The sequence below is a fragment of the Drosophila mojavensis genome, unplaced genomic scaffold, assembly GCF_018153725.1.
Source record: "Drosophila mojavensis isolate 15081-1352.22 unplaced genomic scaffold, ASM1815372v1 contig_74, whole genome shotgun sequence".
Lineage (NCBI taxonomy): Eukaryota > Metazoa > Arthropoda > Insecta > Diptera > Drosophilidae > Drosophila > Drosophila mojavensis.
Genome location: NW_025318899.1, coordinates 5,377,949 through 5,401,791, shown reverse-complemented (window position 1 = coordinate 5,401,791; position 23,843 = coordinate 5,377,949). Strand labels below are relative to the sequence as shown.

The window sequence follows — 23,843 nt, the reverse complement described above, 5'->3', positions numbered from 1 at the left end:
ATCCGGTCAGGCACACACCACTATTTTCAATGTCGACTGAAATTTTCCACATTTTAAAATTATATTTCACCAATTATTTTAAATTTGTTGCGAAAAGAAAATGTGCTTTAAATCGCTTTACAAATAAGAATATTAAAAGGACTAAGATAACGGTAAATCTACATGCTCAATCTACGACTAAGAAGAATACCCAAGGAGCTAAGTTATGGGGAAATCTGGATGATTTCGGCTGAGAAGAGAAGTAGAAGAGCCAAAGTATTGGCAATTATGAAACGTGCAAAATTGAGTTTATGTGGATTTTTTTGGTTTTTTATTTTTCATTAATTGAGTTTAGCTGATTTAGCGTTGCAACTTTTTCTATTTGTTAAGAACAAACTAATAAACAAGTATAAAAAACAAAATCTTAATTTGCTTGTATGGTTTAATTTTTATGCGTGATGAAAGTCAAAGTTGTGAAACATTCACTCATTTTTGCTCGGTACTGTATATTTGTTGTGCGGGGTATGTATGTATATGTATGTGTATAAATTGAGCACAGTTTATTGCTGATATAAATAAGAAGCAAATAGATATTTGTGCCGTGACCTATATAAGAGAAACAGAGAGAGAGAGAGAGGTAGAGTTAAATGTTTAGATAGTCAGGTACAATAGTCTTGATGGTAAAGTTCTTGAGGTATGACAGTTTCTCAAAATTGAAGAGGTCATGCATACATATATTAATAATAGAGTTGTAGACTCATAATTCTAAAAGTTCAATTGAATGTCATCTATAGCTATATAACTTATCTAAGAAACAGCTACATCGTTGGACTTCTTTGGCAAGTTCTTCAAAACTAAATATGTGATAACATATATCTATAACAGAGGCTCTCCCCACTCTATAAGCTGAATAGAATACATCTTCTATAGTTGTTGTCTATCTACATTCAGCTTTTCTGTCTACCTTTAGATCTTACTCCAACAAAAATTTTAGTATATCTTCATCTGAATGATATATGATATATTTAGCATTCTTAGCTCAGAATGCTCTTTAACTTTTAGATCAATGAAATAGCTCATTTAAAAACTATAGAAAAGTTAGAAGTCTCAGTCCAATCAACCAAAGCAGACCCTAATTAAAATATTTCACTGAAACTCAGCTGAAACCTTCTGTAAGGGCTATAGAAATAGTCGATCTAATAATCAAGCCTAGTTTTAAGCATATAAATGCCAGTCAAGCTCTTAATGTTTGCCTTAAAAACTGCAAAAATTTGCTAGACATTAGACAGTTTCAGCTTTTGGGAGCTGTCTTTAACTTTTGCACCACTCGACCCGCGTTGCATTGTCAATTACTAGGCAAACACCCTTGTCTGTCAGTCGAGATGCCTGCAAGCGCTGTCTGATTGAGTGAGTGTCCCAGATGCTGTTGCTGTCGATTGCTCTGTGTATCTATTCAAGTTAGGTGTCAGGCTCTACCCTCACCTGCTGAGCTGAGTTGGGCTGAGTGCTGGCTGGGCCATGATGGTGTTAACTTGTTTGGCCAAAGATTTACAGCTGTCGACTGGCTGGCACTCCCTCTCTCCCCCCTCTCTCTCTCTCTCTCGCTGACTGACTGACAAAGGCATCAATCGGCTGTGACTCAACTGATTTACACTTGGCAATGCTTTTGAAGTGAAGTGAATAGAGAAAATGCTGATGCTGAGCAGACGAGTTGCCTCAGGCTGCGCAGCTGCTCGCGTCCTGCGTGCCGTTTGCCAACTAAATTGTTATACTTTTCAATTTGTGCAGAGTGCAAGCAAAATTTTTGGCCATCAGTGTGGGCGTGGTTGGGGGCGAACCACTTTGCCCCACCACAAAACGGCACTTTCAACTGTCGCAGCTCTTTTACGAACATCATTTAAGTTAATTGTCTCGTGCGACTAACTCACCTGTCGCCCGTAGACAGTCGCTGTCTGCTCTGTGGCCACAGCATTGTGGCACTACAATTTACCAATTTGCGTGGCTCTTGCCACGTGCCGCATTTGTGGTGGTGTTATCCCGAAAATCTGGCATAGAATCCATAGAAGATGAAAGCTTCAATAAGCTACTTGAAATTATTTTTAATTAATCATAAGTTTGAAGAGCCTTACACACACACACACGCACACACACACCTTTGTGTGCTGCTCATTTTCATTTTGTCTCCAACCACGCCCCCCGCGTCGCGCCTCCTCCTGGCTGTACTTTGTGTAATTCAATGCTTTGGCTGCTGTCTCTGGTTTTTCTACACGTCGGCGTCTATTAATTAAATTAAAAACTTCGCAAACAGCTTCAGCGTTGTCCTTGTTGTTGTAGTCGTCGTTGTTGTTGTTGTTGTTCGTTGTAAAACTTCGGCGCCTTTGGAGTTCTTAAAACTATGCGCAAACATGCAAAATTATCATGCGATGCGCCAGCTTATAAAGTTTGACAGCAATTACAACTGAGCGAGCACAGTTTGCAAGCAACTGGACAGTGCGAGCGACACTATTTAGCTTTAAAAAAGTAATTGGAAACCTGAAGTCTGCACACTGTTAAAGCTCTGTTATCTCAGTTCCCCTTTGTAATTATGCAAATGGTTAAGGTTAACAACAATTAAGCGCAGCCCATGTTAAAACACTGTCTGAACCACTGATTCAATTGAATAAAGCTTGACGTCCCTCCACTCGGTTCAATGGTTCAGTGAATGTTCGTCTGTCTGCAGGCAGTTTATCAGTTTTCTATATAATATTTTTTGTTGTACTGTAATACACTTACATGGGGTATGACAAATGTGGGATGAAGTATGAAAGAGTCTACATAAAATATAAAAAATAAAATATAAAATGTAAAATATAAAATGTAAAATATAAAATAAAGAATGTAAAATGCAAATTTAAAAAATATATTAATTAATCGAAATATAAAACATTAATATTAAAAAATAAAAATAAAAAATTTAAATAATACATAAAAATAGTATATAAAATAAAATAAATAAATATAAACAGCAAACATATATGAGGAGAAGGAATCTTCTATCAAGGGTCGAGAAGCTTCTCTTAAACAAGGCTATACATAGTATAAAACACTGATGTGCAGCCTTGTAAAAGACGCTGCGAATCAGTACAAGTTTTATAAGATACACTGAAGCACTGCCTCTAGAGAGTATCTATCATTCGTCATTCTATAAACTTGATTTTGCTTCTTTTTGTTCACGGTCTGCACATTTCTGCCAACAATTATGCATATTTACAAATGTTAATTGCCAGCGGGCGCGCACACACACACAATATTGTGTTGTACACGTATTTACGACACGGCCAACAGCCACGCCCCCTGCTCTCGCTCTTGCCCTCGCCCACGCCCAGGCCTGCCAATTAACAACATTATCGACTGTGACCCGACCAACGACTCTCGAAGCCAAACCAAGCAACCACTTTGAAATGCTAATGAAATTGGCTTTTAAAGTGAGTCGGGGCTGGGGGGAAAATGTGTAAAATAAAAGAAAAATGTGAATTCAGCGTTTGATTTCGATCAAAAGTCCTTGTCAAGACTCGTCCTGCGCGGTTGCCTAATTGATAAATTGATTAAATTGCATGGCTTAATTGCATGGCAATCGCATTGTCTTTCCTCACAATGCGAAGCGAGCCACACACACGACAACGAGCAGGAGCAAGAGCAGGAGTAGGAACAGCAACAGCAGGAGGAGCAGCAGCAACAGCAGCAGCAGGAGCCGGCTGCAAATGAATTTTCACATTTCATTTTCGAGACTCCACTTTGGCTTTGGCGCGCCGCTGGCAAATTGCATTTGCTTTGTTCGCCTTCATTTTGGTCAACTGTTTCGTTAATGCGACTTATTTGTCAGCATTTCAAGTGTCGCTCGCATCAGCTCCTGAAAGCTCGGCATCTGCCCCGCAGTGATCCGTTTTGGATTGAGTTTGCTTTTGTGTCTGGACAGCGCTCAATTTTCCCCTCTGTCAGTTTTAGCGAAGCGCCTGCGGATGAGCTACTGATTTGGCTATTGTCTACTTTAGTTACAGTTGAGCGGCAAACACGTACGTTAACTGTAAACATGTGCGATAAAAGTTGAGAGACGTAAAGTGAAGGGAAAGAGGAGAGTCAAGTCTAAAGTTAACTATGCATGTAGTTTCTATGACCCTTAGATGATATTTAAGAAGAACAAGCTCATTTGATATTGGGATATAATCAGTGAAATTCTTATCCAAGATAGAGAGTGAACTAAATTTGCATGCCATTCTGCTTAATTTAAACCGGAGTCAACCAATTTTAAAGCACATCGTATAATACTCTCCAGAGAGTGATATAGTAAACATAGATTTACATTTATTTAATCAATTTGTTGAATTTCTAGAAAGTGATACAAAGAAGGCTCGACTTTTTATACAACACAACACAGCCACCTTCACGTTTACGAATGTCGCACAAAGCGGAAACAATAAATGTTACGCCCTCGAGAGAGTAAATATAGGATAATAATTAGCATATGCTAGTAAATCGCTTAACTACACTCACTAAACACCCTCTAATCACAGCAACCCTATCAGTAAGCCTTCAATAAATAGCTAAAGACCCTCCTAAACACAACATCTAGTCAACCCCCATAGATATCCGTACAATCTATGCATTACTCACTTTTATGGTGCGCATTTTGCATTATCTGTGTAAGTGCCGTCCGGCTTATGTCCGCTCAGCACACTCACTTTCTCTAAACTCAGTCTTTTCGTTAACTAAGCGTTAAGTCCGAGCGAATCCCGTACAATAAAAAGCCTGAGCCCGGCGACTAAAGCGCATTAAAAATGCCGACTGGCTGTGTAACCGAAGCGCTCTCAGAGGAATAGGAGTTGGAATTGGAACTGGATTAAAGTTGGAGTCAGGGAGAAATAGCGCTGGTCAGTGTCCAGTAATAGAGCTCGCTTCGTTTCCCTTTTCCGATTGTTTTCTCTGCTTCATCTTTTTCTCTCTTTTTTTTTTGCCATTACGTTGATGCGGTTTTGCTTTGATTTAATTTTGCTTTTACTGCTGCTGGTTGTTTGTCATTGTTCGCAGTTCGTATTCCCTTCCGCCCAGCCCATTGTCTGCACCCAATTTGTGAGCTTTGTTCAATTGGCTTTGGGTGCTACCACAGTCCTCTCTCTCTCTCTCTCTCTGTGTATGTGTGTGTGTGTGCCGTGCTTTACACTCGACTCTGTGCAGCTCAACTGTCATTCATTCGTCAGCAAAATAAATCACCAAACGGAGCGACAAGCCCTTTAAAAATTTAGCTCCTCCAGGGCCAGAAAATTTGCCGATGCCTGAAAGTAGGCAACGATAATTTAAAGCCCTGAAATCTAGTTGAATATTCAATTGGCTTAGTTTTTCGCGTAGTTGATTTGAATAGTTTATGGTTGGAAGTGGAGCATTTGGGCAGGGGCTTATAAAGTTGGAAAGTTATAATGTTGCCCTGCCATAGGCACTGCACTTGATGTGTGGTATAAAGAGATGAAGGTTTGGAATGGAAGAGAGAGGAGAGCGGGAGATTAAGAGATTTGTAATGTAAAATAGAGAGTACATGGATATGAAATGTGGCATACCGAATACCGAAGAACGAATAAGGAATATGGAATCTGAGATATGGAGTATGGGAGAATGTGAGATAAGGAACATGAAATACGATATGTGAAAAATAGAATATGAATTCTGGAATATAGAGAACGAAATATGGACTATGGGAATATGGAATTTAGAATGTAAAATACTCTACATGAGATCTGGCATATGAAATATGGAACTTCGAGTATGGAAGAAATAATATGAAATGTTGAACATGAAATAATGTTTTAGAATGTTGAACATATATGTGAGATGTGAAGAATTTTTATTATGGAATATCATGAATGTTGAACATGGAGTTCTAGAAATAAATAATATGTAATATGTATAATATATTAATATAAAGTACATATTCCATAAAGTATAGGTCTTTAAGTATAGGTCTGACTGAATTTCTATTATAGTAAAGTGAATGCATTTGGCATTTAAGAAATTCATGTATCATGGCTCCTGCAAAGGCGCACTGCTCTTCTATTATCAAATAACGTTCAAGCAACCCTCGCAAACTACCGCCAATTTATCTGCTGAAGTGCTGCAGCTGGATAACATTTCACAATTCAGGCTGCCATTCAGATTCATAACCCAGCGATTTGTGTGTTGCTTGCCAAACTGGAACCCACACATTTCCACCAGAAACCCGCTCGTAATTCCATTAAACACACTCCCAAACCCAAACCACAACGCGCCACAGTTGGACAGGCACTGCAGCACGGCGGCAGCCGCACAATTGTGGTTTGACTATTGCATAAGAATGTTACGAGCATGAGCTGATGCTTGATGCCATTAACCCAGAGTTGGGTCTGCTATTTCGCTTCTGCTTCTTCTACTCCGATTTGTTGTTCCTTTTTTCAACTCTAGCCATGCGACTAGTTTATGCTGAACATATTTTATTGATTACATTTGCTGTTTGCCCAAGTTTGTGCAGACTCCGGCATACGCTGCGCTCTGTGTCTGCGTGTTCTTGCACAAGTTTATGAGATTTTTGTGCTAGGCAGAGACCCCCACAAAAATCCCCAAATCAGTGGAGCGGGAGTTGTTGTAGCCCACATTTAGGGGAATTGCATTGCTGTTCGTGTGCGTGTGTGTGTGTGTGTGTGTGTGTCTGCATGAGTTATGTAAGCAAATAAATTGCTTATTTGTAGCGACAATTTGCGGTAATTTTGTGATTTGTGTATTTGGCTTCAATCTGGAAATGCTGTGCTGACATCATCTGTGGCCTCTCTGTGGGGTTGTTTTCTAGCCGGGCTAACCACGCCCCGAAGACTTTATGGCTATTAATTAAACATATATGTGTGTATGTATGTATGTATATATATCTACTCTTCACCCACATCTAGTTCATATTTCATGACACATTCTCCCTTGACTCTAGCTCCCCCCACTCTCTCTCTCCTTTGGAATCACACTTTATTGACTGCCTGCCTGCCTGCCTACCTGTGCGCACACTAAACGTGTAATCCTTTTTTCAGCGCCTGCCATTTGCATATAGCATACGTGTAAGAGGCCACGCTGAGTGCCAGCTCTGATAGCCGCCCACTTGTATGCATATCGTTAGCAAATTGCAGGCTCAAAAATGCCAACCAAAAAAAAAAAGTGGAAAAACAGCCAAAGCTGGAGCGAAAACTTCAGGCAAAAGCCTCGTGTTTTTTTTTTTTTTCCTTGTGCACTGTAAGCTAATACCCAGCCAATTTCCGTTAGCTGGTGCTCCCTTACAGCGGCTGGCAGGTAACGTGGCCAGCGCTTCTGGTGTCCTTTTTTTGGCCCTGTGGCGCAATTCGTGCCTTTTGTATTTCCGTTTTGGAAATTAGAAGGCGCGCCCCGCGTTAAAGTTCTCTGTACAAATTTGTATAAAAGCTTAGCTACATTTGCTCTCTCTCCCTCTCCCTCCCCCTCTCTCTCTCTCTCTCTCTTTTATTTTTCCGCTTAACTCATTTGCATATTCGACACATTCCAAATTGACTTCCCCCCGGCGCGTTTCAATGGCCGCCTTTGGGGAATTTAAGCCTTTTTAGGCTGGCATTTTATGAAAATAATTTTAAAATTGACATTAACTTTGGCAGGCCTGGCAGCCTGACTGGGTCCGGCTCTGTTCTGGGCGAGGTGTCCAAAAATGAAGCCATTAGCAGTCAAAGCCACTGCCGCACACAAACCCCATCACAGCAAAAGGCGTTGATTGGGCAGCAAAGCCCCAAAAACTAGAAGCGCCCCACACTCAATTACCCAAACTAGCTGACAAAATGTGTTCCAGCTCGCACAAAGTGAATAGGAATAGTCGTCCTGAAAATAATTTGATTGGGTTGGTTGGGTGCCAGTGGATGGGGGGAAAGGGAAGTTTTGAGTGCTTTTCATAAATTGATTTTGCATAAAAGCCAATTAGCATAAGTCATAATACAATTCTGTAATCGAGAATTTACACAATATTTATATTTATATTTATATTTATGTATGTTTTTCCGTGTTTTCCATTTGCAGCTATTTCCCGCGAGGATGGCGACGATTCGACACATCATCATCATCATCATAATCATCATCGCGGCGGCGGCGCCCATCATAATCACGGTAATAAAGTTCCATTCAATGGCTACAACTCGGAGGAGTATCTGGATCGCCTCGAGCCCAATGGCAATATACCCGCTGACAAAACAAATTGCAGATATGGCGGTAAGTTAGATAGATTGAGTTGATTATTAGCACTTTATATATCATAATATATCATTATATAAATATTATATATATCATGACTAGTATTAGGAGAAAGTTGTTCAAGGCTTTTTAGTTAATTTCATCATGAACTCATAATTGAATGCTATATATTGTTATTCAATATAGAATATTTATTTTTTATATTAACCTTAAGAACAAATTTCAATATAATAGAAAGAGATTATACTTCTATGAAACAAAAAAAATAGTTTCTCAGCAAATATTTGTTCAATTAGATTGAACTATTTGGAATCAATTATTTTTCTTACCATATAGTCATAAGATATCTTTGATATAAGTATATTTGCCAGCAAAAAACTAATGATAAATATATGCTACATTATATGGTATACATATACCATAATACCATAAAATAAACGAAAAGCTTCAGAATGTACAGAGATTGGGGCGCTTCACTCATCATAATATACATAGATAGATAGATTGTAATAGGTATATAATGACATAACACCGCTTCATATATTTTAATATAGCTTTACCTTATATTTCTTTTTATTGAAATTTGCAAGTTTTTCAATATTTTGAAGTTGATTTCAATGTAACTTAATAATATATATATAATATCTGTACATAGATAGATTAATATATTTAGTATTGTAATCTAAAAGTATAAACAGTTATAAACTCACACCAAACGCAGCTTCAACTCTCAGACCAACTCTCTCTTCACTTCACATCATTCCCTATCAAAAAAAACACATTGCCTACATTTCAGCGCTCGGCTGGCGAAAATCATTTGTTCATATAATTTTTTCACAGTTGCGCTTTAGACAACTTTAAGCGAGTTCATTCATAAAGATTTGCACAATTTATTGCCTCACTTTCGCAATAATCTCTCATTTAAGTAGACTTGGCATAGCTCCCTCCCCTCCCCCACCCACACACACACACACACAAAACTAATTTAATGATACGAGAAGCATTTGTAAGCGCTTTGACGCTCCCCACTGACTGACTGCCGTAATTTATGCCTTGGCTCTAACTAATATCGGGCCGCGTGTCTAATTATGGCCAAGAACATTTCCCCAGTGGCATAGATAAACCATTCCAGTCAAGCATTTCACGCGCTCAATTTATTCGCCACGTTGCATACATTTCTTCTGCTACTGCTTCTGCTTCTTCTTTTGCTTCTGCTTCTGCTTCTTCTTTAGCGTAATTTATCAAATGTTTGTGTCATTTAGCAACGTTTTCACATTTTTTTTTTGCTGCTGTATTTTCGTTTCATATATTTTATCTGTAATTTTCGTCATTTAAAGACGTGCTTAAATTGTTTATCATATCATAACTTGGCTGTTAATGCGCTTGAATTCCAATGTGATGCACATTAAGCTGCCTCTGTTTACCTCTCTCTCCCTTTTGCTCCCTCTCTCTCTCTCTCTCTCTCTCTCTCTCGCTGTCTTGCCTTCAGTCTCTCGGCATTCTGTTGCTCCTTCATTTTATTGTCATAATTGTAAATTGCAATTTTATGCAAACAATGGCAAAATGAAGGCACAATCTCAAGTCCTGCCGGAGCCGGCACCCCCTTTGGGGTTCATGAGTCCTTGCGACTTCAAGCTGGTTGACATTGCCGATAAGGCGACTGATGATGAGCCGTAGCACAAGGACTTGCTGCTGCTGGCGCTTGTACTTGAAGCTGTTGCTCTTGTTATTGTCCTTGTAAAGCGGGGCACTCAACTCGCAGGCCATCCTACTCTAGCGCTCTCTCTCTCTCTTTCCACTTTTTCTTTGTCTCTGTCTACGTCTAGGCATTACGGAATCGGCTCATAAAGCAACGGAAATGAAAATATTAACAAGCAAATGCACAGCAGCAGCAGCAGCAACAGCAACAGCAGCAGCAGCAGCAGCAGCAACAACATCTGCAACAACAATGGGAATTATTCATAGTTAAATGGAAACTGTGTTGCATGCCTCATATAGTAGCTATCTGTAGCCCATTGTTTCTCTCTAGTAGAGAGAGAGAGAGGGAGAGCTCTCTCTCTACTTCTCTCCCCTCTTGCTGGAGCTGGCTCTACACATATTGCCCAGGTCCTGGACTGGCTGACACCTTAGCCAAGTTTAATGCACCGACGCTATATCACTTTTGGCTTTGGTCCACTGCTACGCGACGCTAGGTGGCGCTAGCTGCCATGTTTGCTTATTGCATTTGGCGAGGTGCACTGCAAGGATTACGTGTGCTGCTGCTTCTTTCCTGACACAGCAACTTTGGCCTGATATGAAAAGTGTGAAAGGTTGTGGCTAAAAAACCAAAAACAAAAAAACAAAAAACTTTTGCTGCATGCAAATATCAGTCGTGCTGCACGTCGCTTCAAAGCTTTTGACTTGTTTTTCGAGATACTTTAAACTTGTGAAACTTCAGTCGGTATTATAAGCTTTTAAATGTTGAAGAGTGTTAAATATATCAGTTTTTATTTGTTTAGGAGATATGATATCATTGTTATGCGGAGCTCTTCATATTGAAAGTTTGACTAAGCCAAAGTTTTCTCTTGAAATTTCAGAAATCAACTCTCAATTGTTTCGCATTGTCTCTGTGTTGCCCAAAAAAAAGTTGTTCATATTAATTACACGAGTTTTATTAGGCATTCGAATGTTCTTTAAAATATAGAGACTCTATAGTATATCCTCTTATGCAACCTTTCAATCTCTTCATTTCTATATTAAGCTGAAATTTATTAGAAACATTCAATTCAAGCCCAGCTAAATTCTTGTTTAATATTTCAATTGGCGCCATAAATTTGTATTATATTAAAGTTGCAGGCTTACTTTCAAGCTTTAGCTCTTTACAACACTTTAAAATAATGTTACATGTTACATATATATCATTTGTACTATCTCTATCGTTCACCCTTGATTAATAGTTTTTCTTTCCTTCATTCATAGCCAAGTTTTCAATTCGATTCGCTGTTGTTTTTTATACCCTGAACCCATTTTCAATGGGAAATCAGGGTATAATGGTTTTGTTGAAATGTATGTAACAGGGAGAAGGAGGCGTGGCAGACCCCACAAAGTATATATATTCTTGATCAGGGTGACGAGCTGAGTTGATTTGGCCCTGTCCGTCTGTCTGTCCGTCTGTCCGTCTGTCCGTCTGTCCGTATGTATGAACGCGTCGATTTCAGAAGATATAAGAGCTAGAGACTTCAAATTTTTTTTAAAATGTCCGTAATTACAGCGCGCATATCAAGTTTATCATTAAAAATCGATAACTCATCCCGATCTTTTTTTATCGATAAAAAACCTTATCGAAACCCAGTTATAAAATTATATCTTCTACACCTTTATTGCTAGAGTCTCCAAATTTTTAATGTATGCTTATATGCAATTTATACAATTTCGGTTTTTGTTAAAATTTACCCCCCACCTCTAAATTCACCCCCTCACCCTCACTTTTGTAAAAAGCGTATTTCAAATACTAGAGACTTGTGCTTTGGCAAGTACATGCATATTCATGTTATAATCATAATCTAAAAGTTTCATGAAGATCGTACGTCCATAAAAAAAGTTATTAAACAATTAAGTTCTCATAGTAAGCGCACACTGCAGCCCATGCGTGTTTATGCGTGGTTGCTTGTATGTGTGTGTGTATGTGTGTGTGTGTATGCGTTTGTGTCTGTATGCGTGTGTGTGTGTGTATGTGTGTCTATATGCGTGTGTGTGTATGTTTACCTGTGTGTGCGTACGTGCGTGTGTGTGTGTGTGTGTGCGTGTTTCTTGTGTAAGCTGAAAGTCGCGAAAAAGTATTGAAATATCTATTGCTCCAAGGGTTCAGGGGATCTCGTAGTCGAGCAGTCTCGACTAGAGCTTTCTTACTTGTTTTTTTTTTCTGTTGCGATCAATAAACTTGTTTGTGCTACCCCCGCCCGACAAATGCTTTACAGTTCAGTTATCATAAAGTTATGTAACGCACAATAAATTACACACTCTGAAAGCACATTCACCCACTCAGAGTTCAGCCAGAGCGAGCATGGGCCAGAGTTCTCCTCTGTAGCAGCAGCCAAAAGCAATTTCAGTTTTTCATGCTTCGCTCTCGTGTTGCTGTTGTTGCTCTGATTAGATGATTTATAAGCTATCTTCAGCTCGACAACGTTGTTGTTGTTTGCTATTTAGAAGTGCGGCCGAGATATGCGCAATTTATAGTCGCAAAGACTTTGCCCTTAACAAAGATTATGGTTTATATGCGCAAATTATGCAAGGGAAAACCTTTCCCAAAACAAAAAAAAAAAAAAAAAAAAAAACCAAATTCCCATTTTCGAAGCTATGCCATTTGCCATTTGTTGGGCAATTAGAAAAGTTATAAAAAAGAAGCAGAAGCGGGAAAATTGTAAATTGTAAATAGCTTGAAAAAACATATTTGGCAAATTCGCATAAAGGGAAACATTTGACAAACGACGCGCCCCACAGCCGTGGCGCCACAAAATTGTAAATCATGCCCCACGATTATGCGCGACACGCAAAATTACGAGTATTTAAATCACGAGGGGTGCGTGAGGGTGAGGGTGTGTGTGCATGTGTGTGAGTGTGTGGCAGCTGCTTGGTGTTTGCCACTTGCCACATGCATCACTCGGCTGCATGGCGCTTAAAAATGCCATTTGCTGCCACGCCTTCATTGCCCAACTTTTTGGCAAGCTCCTCAACTACCTCAGCTATTTCAGCGATCCCCCCCGAAGCTCTCGCGCTGCTTCAACAAAATTTTACACGCGCGACTAAATCCTTTTAGCGCTTTATTTGGCTTCTGATGCGCCGTTAGTTGTCCTTCACTTGATGTTTATTCTGTTGATATGGCAGGGTATTGTAATGCTGACAGACAATATGATATGCTTAATATTGTCAGAGATTCTAGAGATAGATTTGATATATAGAGTGTGTAGATATGGAGGTAGGTTCTTTTAGAGTTCAGCTTTGCATATAGATTATGTAAATCTATAAAAGATCTAGATAGTTCGTTAAGCTATCAGATCTATAGATATAACTAACGGTTATCGGTATCTTAATGATGAAGCAGCTCTCAAGTTAATTCGCATGAACATATAAGAAAGCTCTAAAGAGTTTCTTGAATACCAGAAAATACTATGGTCTAAAATCTAACCTAAACTTGATATATAAAGTATGTTTATGGAAGAGAGTTAAGATCTAGACAGACTCCAAAACCGTTTCACTTTAACACCCCGTAGGTCTAGTCGCTGGCTCAGCGAACTTTAAATATTTTCTATATAATTTCACTTCATTTATTTCTAATAAACTTCAATTCAACAATAAATTTTGTTTTTTTCATAAATTCGTCTCCTTTATCTCAAACAATGGGCCTATAAAGGGTATGCTTTGTTCGTACTTTCTCCACTTGTGTTGGCCTTTTTGGCACTTTCAGCTTCATCGCTTCGTTTGTTTTAACATTTTGTTGGTGTTTTTTGTTTTTTATTTTCGTGCTCGCTGTCTTGCGAGGGGTGAAAGTCAGTCAGAGACTTTGTTGTCTATTGTTTTCATAGCGTTTTCCGCTCCCCAGTCGACAGGCTGTGATTTAAATTTATTGGCGAAATACTTTAAGTGATTTTTTTATGTGTACCCAGAGCAAGTGGCAGATGGGTATGTGGGGTAGATTGTTTTGGTTTGGCAGCAAAGGTTTGTAACAGGTTGGAGAGAGCTTCGAGAGAGTGTGAGAAGTAAAGATGAAATATGTGATGTGTGTATAAAATATAATAAATATTAAATTTTATATTTATTATATTTTATATTTAATAATATAATATGATTTTCTTGTCTATGAAACATTCTAATATTTTCCTCACATTTTTCATAAAATTGTACCTTAAGCTATATCAAATAATATATCATATTAGTAGTCATGGTATCTTCAAGTCGTATACTCCCATCAAGAGCATCCTTTCTCGCTTTGTTTACCATTCTTTCTGTGTGTTAGCATTGCTTTCATGGTGGCAACCCTTTGACAGTTTCGCTGGCTTTTCTTGTTCTCTTGCGGCCATTAGGCGGGCGTTGCCAGCCAAAGGAGTCCTGTCGCCTTGCGGTTAGACAGCCCTTCTCTGTGGTCTTACCCGCTGTCAAATTCGTTGCAGTTTATTAACGAAGCAAAAACATGTCGCCTCTTCGCATTTCCCGTATTTTTCGTATTCTCGTATTTGTGCTTTTCCGGCTGTGGCTGGAGTTACGGCTTCTCTCTCCTCCATTTTTATTTTTTTTTTTTTTGGTGGGCTTTGTGTGGCGCATTTTTAATGATTTAGTTGGTGAAGTGTTTTTTGTTGCTTTGCTTTTGTTTGATGTGAGAGAGATTTCCCTTTTGCACCCGAGCTTTTGGCTAATGAAGCGACTTATGCATTGACATGGAAAATTTGCGGTCGATTATTTTTTTCTTTCCCTTTTTTTTTTTTTTTTTTTGGCATTTTTACGGCTGTCGCGCAGCATTTGCATAGAGATTTCATTGCAAGATCAAAGCATGAGCCTGGCTAATTGGCTAGAGAAACTGTTGGCAATCAGAGCCCTCAAAGAATTTGCAAAGAGCCATTTCCACGCTATTGATTTTCACCGTCAACTGAATTTTAGCAGCAACAACAACAACAAAAAATGTCTGTCAGCAGATAAATATGAATAATGCGATGTAATACAGAGCTCAGATGAATGGCGCTCGGCTAATGTAATCAATTCTCCTCTATCTCCCTTCTTTTTTTTTTGGATGAAAAACTTTGTCCATATACAGTGAAAGTTGTAAGCAGCTGCCACGCCCACACAATTTTAAAGTCAACTCCGCCAGCAGCCAATATAACGAGCATTGTCCACCCCGAAGAAGGGCAGAAAAATTGTGTAAAACTGTCTGAAAATGAATCTTTTTGACAATTCGCCGCATTTTGCATACTAAGCTCATTATGGTGGGGCGATGCGGACGGCCCCAAACAACTCGTTGCCAGCCACAATTTCATTCCTTTTTTCTTCATCTTTACATTTATTTTTATATCCTGTTGGCCGGCGGGGGTTGCAAACTTTTTAATAGTGCTCTGAACTCCCCCAACCCTGCTTGGGCTACTTGGCTACTTTGCTCCCTTCCCTCACAAGACAATTTGACGCGCATTTTATTGCAACTGGCTGGGCTAACAATGCCCGTTGGCCAGTGCCACGCCCTCGACGCCACATCACATTGTCTCAGAGTAGCTCCAATATGAAAATTCACGCCTGTCATTATAAATTCCTGTCGGAAGCCAGCGAGACCGAGAGACAAGCGACAGCCACAAGACATAATAAAATGCGAGTGCTTTAAGGGCGCCAATGTGCTGAGCTGCCTTTAAGTTGGTGGCGCTTGCAATCAACGCACAGCGCTGGCAATTTGAGTGACAGCTGAAGTATCCATAACGTCATCAGGCGCTCATACAATATGCCAAGGGATCGAGTGAGGGAGGGGGAGAGAGAGAGAGGGAGGCCTCAGGTCACGGCCTCCAACGGAATTAGGATTCATAATATGACAAAGTGACGGTTGGGCCATGTAACTAACGTGTGTGTCTGTGTGTGCGTGTGTGTGTGTGTGTGCAAATATCCTTGTAACACATTCCACCCATCACACAGTCACACACACACATACACACACATGCACACAGAGTCGCCGACACGTGTGTGCTCAGATTATAAGCAGCTTCAGCTGCGGTTGCCTCTGCGTATTTGTATTGGTCTATGGGGAGATTGCGATTCATTCGTATCCTGCATCTAGCGTCCTGCTCTCTGCCGTCTGCCACTGCAGATAAGGCCCGTTTCGATGAATGTGTTGACTCTGACAGCCTTGGGGCACTTGGGGCACGCATTTGATTTGGTCAGCTCGACACATTGCAGGCCAGTCGCTTCCTTCCTGTAGCAGTGCACACACACAGAAGAGAGCGAGAAAGAGGAAGTGCTAGAGAGAGGGAGAGAGAGAGAGAGAGAAAGAGAGAGAGAGAGCGAGAGCTAGAGACTGCTTCAAATTTTGATTGTCATTTACGTGACGAACCACACACACGCACAAGCAACCACACACACATATGTGTGTGTAAGAGGCTTTTTGAATGAAATTGCTGCAAATTATTCCCATTACGATTTTGGGGGAGCTTGCTTTTCAAGTTGATTGTCGTTTACATATGAACAAAGCACCGTGGGCCAGTGCGGGGCTCTCTGCTTAGGCGCCTGATTGAGCATTGAAGAAGCCCATGGCTGAGTTGAGTGCGGTATATGTGGTCGAGGCAGGCAATAGATCGTAGATGTTTTCGCATTCAGGCCTAGCCGGCTCAATAATGGATTAATCAGTCACAAGCCATGCGTTGGCTATCAGTATGCTACCAAACATTTCAATTGCTGGGCAAGAAATGCAAAGCGTTTGATATGATAATCGACAGTGTTGTGTTATCGATTGGCAGTTGATTGAGCAAAAGACGAGCTTGAATTATTTGTCGAAAGGTGGAGGCTTCAACAATTTAATGAAGATTTGACTTACAACATGACATGTCATTTATAATAGTAAGAGGCTGTTGATTACTTTACCGATTATTCATTAGCTATAATTATCGAAACTGTATGTTCTGAACTGATAGTTAATTTTGTAATCGACAGCTCAGATATCTGGAAGCCTATAATCTACAAAGGAATATGCAGTTACTACCTGTTATCGATTGATTTATCGATATGCATTCTCCTGACTTGTTGATGTTGTAGCTATTAAATGCTATCGATTAATTTTTCAATGCATATTCTCTCAAATTACTGATGTAGAATCATTAGAAACCATACTCAATCGACTTTGTTATCGATCTTTAGTCAGTCGACTCATATATTTATATTGAGTGGAATATCTTTAACGCCATGTTTTCTCACAAAAAATATACACATACATATATATAAAGTTTATCAGGATAATTACTCAATTTTTTGAAAAACTTATCAATAGATCTATTTTTTAATTCGAAACCCATTCTAAATAAAAGTGGTAATTAATCGATTTATTTACTAAAAACTCGATTTTAATTTAATGTAAGCTATAAGCTGACCAAAGTTGCTGAAAGAGTTAATGTTAAGTTAATAAATGTATAATGTATCGAATATTCGATCATTCGATACTTTATACACTGCTAAATTTGACGTGAGCTCTTTCTGCACCTTATTCCTCACAGTTTGAGCTTCTTCCACTTGTATAATATCGCACCACTGTGCACCTTTATTGACCACTGCTTTGTCCACTCTCGACATGCTCGCCTAGGGAATGTCTCATTTAAGTCCCGAACGCACTTCTCGCGTCCTCTTGGATGGACTTGGACCGGGCCGTGCTATGGCCATTGCTGTTGTCCGTGGCCATTGTGTACGTGTCTTTTGTTTTCGCTGAGCTTAGCCAGGCAGCTGGAGGAATAGCAGGAGCAGCAGTGCAGCTCTTTCTCTCTCTCTCTCTCTCCCACTTTATCTCTTGCTCTCTCCCTCTGTTTGCAGAGCAAACCTTTTGAAGTTAATTAAAAAATGCAGCAGAGAATGCGCGTTTGCAATTACTTAAACGAAGCGAATTCCTTTATTTTAATGGTTTTTTTTCCCGTGCAGCTTGTAAAAATATTATGGATAAATGTGGCAGCTGCAACAACAGTCAATGGACTATTTTATTGCTTATTAATATTCCCCACAATTCGCTACCTTTTCCCCACTCGCTTTCCATCATTGTAATAAAAGGATTGCAACGGGGAATGCTGCAACGAAATTGAATTTCTGCTGCGGCTTTGGCTTATCCCAGTGCAATGCAATCGAATTGGATGCGGCTCGTCCTTAGTCCCCTTCGAGTCACCTGCTCGTTTCCTGTATTGTGGCTACAACGATTCGTATGAGGAATCAATTCATTTTCTTGGCCATTGTACAATTTCCGTCTGACCACTGGGCCATAAAGCAAATAATGTTTGGACAAATTGCAGCTAGTAGATTGATGTTTTTGACTTTGATAAATATTTCGATGATCGAAAAAAAAAGAAAGAAAAAATTGTGCAATAGCCAGAACAATTCGTTAATAAATAAATGCCAAAGCAGCTCAATGACAGCAGCTGCTTGTGAGATGTAATCAACAGAATGAATGTTTGAATAGATGAATTTCCTGCTGAACTTTAAGTTTTTATTGCCTAAATTTGTCGAATTGTGATTGAGTTGATGAAGGATTGTGAGTTGTAATATGCAATTTAAGTTGATTAGAGCGGTCTAGAGTTGAGTGTCTGATTGGAAAAGGCTGTGCAATCAGAGCAGGCATAGAGAACTAGTGAATGAGTTTGTATAGTTGTGTGTGTAAACTTAATCAATGTTATTAGGTTTGACTCTTAGCTTGACTACATCGACATGGGGCAAATATATTGAAAGAGAGGAATCTATCAAACTTTGAGCAGAGAGTCTGAGTTGCATATGAAAACTTGAATATTAATATATGCATGGCAATTTTTTTGTGTATATATGTATTAGGTGTATGCATACATTTATTTTTTAGAGCTTAGAATTAATATATGTACATTTAAAACTGGTTTAAAAATTAAACACTGGCAACTGGTGGTTTTGGCTTGATCTGTATTTATATACTATTCATTTCCTCTGCTGCCCAGCTGCTGAGGGAGAGCGAGCCCTACTAAATGCAGCTTCTAATGCTGCTCTCATATATAAATGTTTCTTGATGTCTGCAAGCCAGTGTCTTTCACTCACACTCTGAGAAAATGCGTAGAGAGCAAACAATAGTCTCGGATCTTCAACGAGCTCGTTCGTGATCGGAAAGAAACTTTTTTTATGCTCTCTGATTTCATCGGCTTTTCAGTTAAATTGAGCGACGCCAAAAGTCTTTAATATATGCATTGATATTTATGCGAGCTTGTGTTGAATTGCTTACGTGAATTGTGTGTGTGTGTGCGTGCAGGTGTATGTGAGAATGATGATCGTTTGAGCGAACATCAATCGTGTCGCTCTCCAAGCAATACTCAAACGAACATAGGCGCTCAGTAGAAAACAATAACGAGAAGAACCGAGACGCTCAGAGCGATTATACGAACTGAGCATAGGGAATCTAACGATCAACTCTTATTTTCAAGCTATGCCATTCTATATATATAGAGTCAGTGAAATATAGAAACTTAAAATATAGCGAACCCACTGAAAGCAACAAGACAATCCAAGAGGGTTTCAAGCTAACATAGCTGGCCTAATTTTTCCTATATTCCCATTTTCCCCACTTATCTTGACTCTTCACCCTTCGGAAACATGCAGCAAAACATATTCCAAACTTGCAAAACCTTTTCCAAACAACAAACTCTTGCATTGTTTTTATCTAAATTGCATTGTCGCTTGTGCAAAAACTTAGCTCGCTGCAAAGTCAGTTGCATAAAGGATTTGCAGTCTGCAGTTGGGCAAAGCGCCTTAGGCTTAGACACAAGACCAAATGCAGTTGGCCCAAAAAAAAAAAAGCAGGAGAAACTAAACTGAAACTGTTAAGACGGATGCAATGCCTGCCTAGCAGCTCTATCCGCTTTGGCTGTTGCCTGTTCCTGCACCTGTGCGCCGCGCGGCTGCATGCAACAAAATGTTGCATAATGGGCAACGTTTAGTGTGAAATTTTTGGCGGTTCTCTTTCCCGTTTTTTCGTTTTTGTGCACTGCTTTTGAAATTGCGCACATAAACTAATTTCACATGCATGAAATGACTTGCATGGCAGTAAAAATGAGAAAATTGCCGAGTGGCAGGCAGCTGCTGCTGTGGCTGCTCCTGCTGCTGTTGCTGCTCCTGCTGCTGTTGTTGCTGGCGCGGCATATGCATCCATTAGGGTTAAGTTGCGCTCCTCATGCGTTCTGCGGGCTTGGCCCCAGCGCTAATTGTGTCACACAATGATGAGCATAATTTGCGCACACTTTAACACACAGAGTGGGGGGGGGCAGAGGGTGAGGAAAGGCGCTGGAATAGTGGCAGCTGGCTACAAAAGCGCAGTCGTATATCGAGCATACGCCCCGTGTGTGCGTGTGTGTGTGGAGCAATTTATGCACAATGGCAGCACTAATTTTCCGTTAGTAAGTAATTGCATTTACGTTGGCCTCTTTGAGCAAAACGTCAACGTTTTGCCTCACCTGCCAGCGAGCTGCTGTCCTGTTACCTGCCTGTTACCTGCCTGCCCCCGCCACCCACTCTATGTCAAGCATTATTTGGTGTTGCGTATTGTTTTCATTCATATTGTTTGGCATTTTCATTAAATGTAACCGGAAACTCGACAGCTGACTTTCCATTGCGTTACTTGATACGGCTCCGACGACCCCCCGCCTCCCGCCTCCTGCTCGTCTTGCATAATTGTCAGCTCGTATGCAGCAGACAAGGCTTTTAATTAGCATCAACTTTATTTTGACTGTGTATGTGTTTGTGTGTGGGGAAGGAAAGCCCACCCATGCTCTCTCTCTCTCTCTCTCTCTCGCTCTCTCTCTCTCTTGCTGTATAAAATATGCTGTCATATGTTTTGGCTCATGATGAATGATGCCGCCAATTGTTTGGGTTTTTGTTTTGCTGTTGTTTTACGTTTGTTTGCGCTGCGCAAACAGCGCTTCTCGAAAAGTGGAAAAAGCTTAGCAAGCCAAGCCACACGCCATCAGCTAGCCACCCACCAACCACCACCCACTCCCTCACAACCCTTAACTCCAAGCTGAGGCCTAACATTTTTCGACTTGACAGCAGCATATTATGTATCTCTTAGCCCGCTCGGCTGCCTCTCTGCCTCTCTGTCTGTCTGTCTGTCAGCTGCGCTGCCAAAAACTCTGTTTGTATGCTCTGTAATCGTTAAGCGATTTCTTGTGGAGGCGTGCCGGCCTCCCCTACCCCGCTTGCTGCGACTGCTTTGTTTGCCTGTTACGTACAAGAAAAGTAATTTTATGTAATTTGTTAAGTAATATCCTTTGCTGCGTGTTTGCCTGCATGTCTCGGCAGGATGTGGCGGACCATGCGGACGTGTATGCCCGAAACTTGATGGATTTACTACTCCACAGGCAGGCAGACGTTGCTGCGATTGCTGCTGCTGATGCTGCTGCCTGCTGCTTCTACTCCTGCGGCTTGCCTGTTAATTAGAAAACGTAAACGTGAACGAAAACATCAAAGTGCTATTGTTGTTTAGCTTTAAGCCGCTTCAGCCACATCCATCAGCTGCCAAACAGACAATCAGCAGCACTCGAAAAACTGTTACGATGCCTGCATTGATACATCTGATCCTGATACCTAAAAGATTTATAAAAGAAAAAAGATTACCTGCTGTTTGTAGTAAGCAAAGCTGAGATGGGATTGCTCTGGGAATATTTATTTATTTTCTACAATTAAAAAATATTAAATTTATGTATTCAGCATTATTTATTTTGTGAAACGCCAAGTAATTCCCTTCAGCTATGCATTTTTGAGAGACTCTACTGCGAGATTGTTTATGTCAATTATCTTGACATTTTCAATTAGAATTGCTTTGTCAATATAAAGCATCCTCAGCAGTATATCTCGGTCCTTAATAGCTAAATCGAACATCAATGGCGCCTTACACCTGCAGCATTTTCAGCTCAGTCAAAGCAACTACAATATTTGCCTGCTGTGCTCTTCCATACTTCAAAAGAAAATCCCAAACAATTCCATAACTCAGTGTCTGCTCGTCACACACCCCTCACTTATTCAAGTAATTTTAATTAAATAAACAAATTCGTTTTTTCACAATTCACACCTAAAGCTAACAGCGTTGATTGAAGTCCTTTGCCCGGCGGCCTTTGCTTTGGCAAAATTCGTCTCGCTTCTTGTGGCGTGCAACATGTGGCATGAGTAATTATGTGTTGTTGCCGTCCAATCAAATTGCTGTCAACAAAGCCAAGCAGACTTGGCTGCAATTAAAAATCTGCTCTTTGAGCCAAAAACAAAAACAAAAAAAAAAAACAAAAAAAAAAAAAATAAAAGAAAGGGTTTTGGCTCACGTCGCGCAAATTGTTTGTACGTGTCGATTCGTCTTTTAATAACAACAACTACAGCAGCAGCAACAACAATCGCAGGCCACAACAACAAGCGAGCTCGGTTGCTGGTTTCTAATTGGAAACGCTTTTCATTATATCGCAAATGAAAATCAATGTTCGACATGGCTGTCCTTTGGTTGGAGTAATTAAACACAATCAACCGGCAACAGTTTTGCTTTGCTCCTTTGCTCCAACTGCTGCTGCTGCTGCTGCTGCTTCTCTTAATAAATCCCTTAGCTGTAGAAGTAATGGCCGGGAAAGAGTTCAGCTACAAATCCTCAAACGGTCGCCAGCTTAATCCAAGCACACACACACACACACACACAGACACAAACACACGGACACAAATCAATTTGGCTTGGCCCTTGGGCTGCGTAAGTGAGTTCTGCCAGTGAAAATGAAGCAATAAATAAGCGGTAATTGGAAGTGATGAGCGAAAGGATATGCTGCCCGATCCAAGTCCAAGTCCAAGTCCGAACCGTGGCCGTGGCCGCAGGCCACAACAGAGTTCGACTCTGGGGGTCGATCCAAACACACACACAGCGTCCAAATCTCTAATCAAATGTCAATTTCTTATTCAATAATATGGCAACATACGAGCGAAATTTCAGAGACCTCTTTACCACTTTTCCCAGGGCTTGGTGTAGTCGAGTGCGAAAAGAAATATGGCCAAGGAGTAAATCTCTTAACGACTCACTGTTGCAGCAACAGCAGGAGTAGCAGCAACAACAGCAACAGCAGCCATTGTCCTTGCCTTGCCGCGTCCTTGACGCGGTATATAAGCCATTAAATGTGCTTTTTGGCCAATTATTACGCGCGATTTATGCTTTTATTTGTGCACAAAGTTAACAGCAAGCAGACACACGCAGAGAGAGCGAGAGAGAGAGAGAGGGAGACAGAGCTGATAAAGTTTGAGTATTGCTCGTTGGTTGGCCAACAAGCGTGTAATAGCTGCCATAGCATAGCTGTTTTGTGAGTGGATTTACTTTCAGCTACAAATCGATATGCGCACAATAATAACCTGTGTGTGTGGGTGTGTGTGACTGAAAAAAGCAAACACCTTGTCTAAATTGCATATATATATTTTTACCAGACTCGCACTGCTCTGCACATCAATTTGCTCCATGAGCCCTTAAGCCATTCAGTTTTCGTTGTTGCATAAATTGACAAATTTTTTGCTCTGAAATGAAAATGCATATAAAATAATCAAGAGCTTTGCTTAGATTAGAATATATGTATTTAAATGGTAAAGAGTGCCTCTCTCTGTGATTCTCATGAGGCTGTAATTTAGTCGTTTATCTATAGCTTAAAATTAGAAAAAGAGTTTACAGATCACATTCGATTTCATGGCTAAAGAAATACTTTACATAGATAAAGAAATATTTTTCACATTTTTCTTTCTCTATAGCATCTCCTATTCCATCTCCTTCATCTATAAAATCCTTTGGCTCAGTCCTTAGGTCTATCAGCCTCTACTACTTCCTTCTGCTTTCATTATGTTATTTATTTTTCTTAAGTATTACAGTCTTACCTTAAATAGAATTTAAATTAAGAATCTATCAT

General features: G+C 40.1%; 1 protein-coding gene across 4 annotated transcripts in view; it reads left to right on the top strand.

The window, feature by feature from the left end:
* LOC6581495 (cyclin-dependent kinase 14) overlaps window positions 1-23,843 on the top strand; it is a 128,691-nt gene that overhangs the window by 84,814 nt on the left and 20,034 nt on the right. For all 4 annotated transcript variants that reach the window (XM_032730866.2, XM_002007187.4, XM_032730867.2 and 1 more), the window contains one exon: window positions 8,059-8,247. In XM_032730866.2, the coding sequence (XP_032586757.1) occupies window positions 8,059-8,247 (189 nt within the window). The remainder of the gene's footprint in view (window positions 1-8,058; window positions 8,248-23,843) is intronic.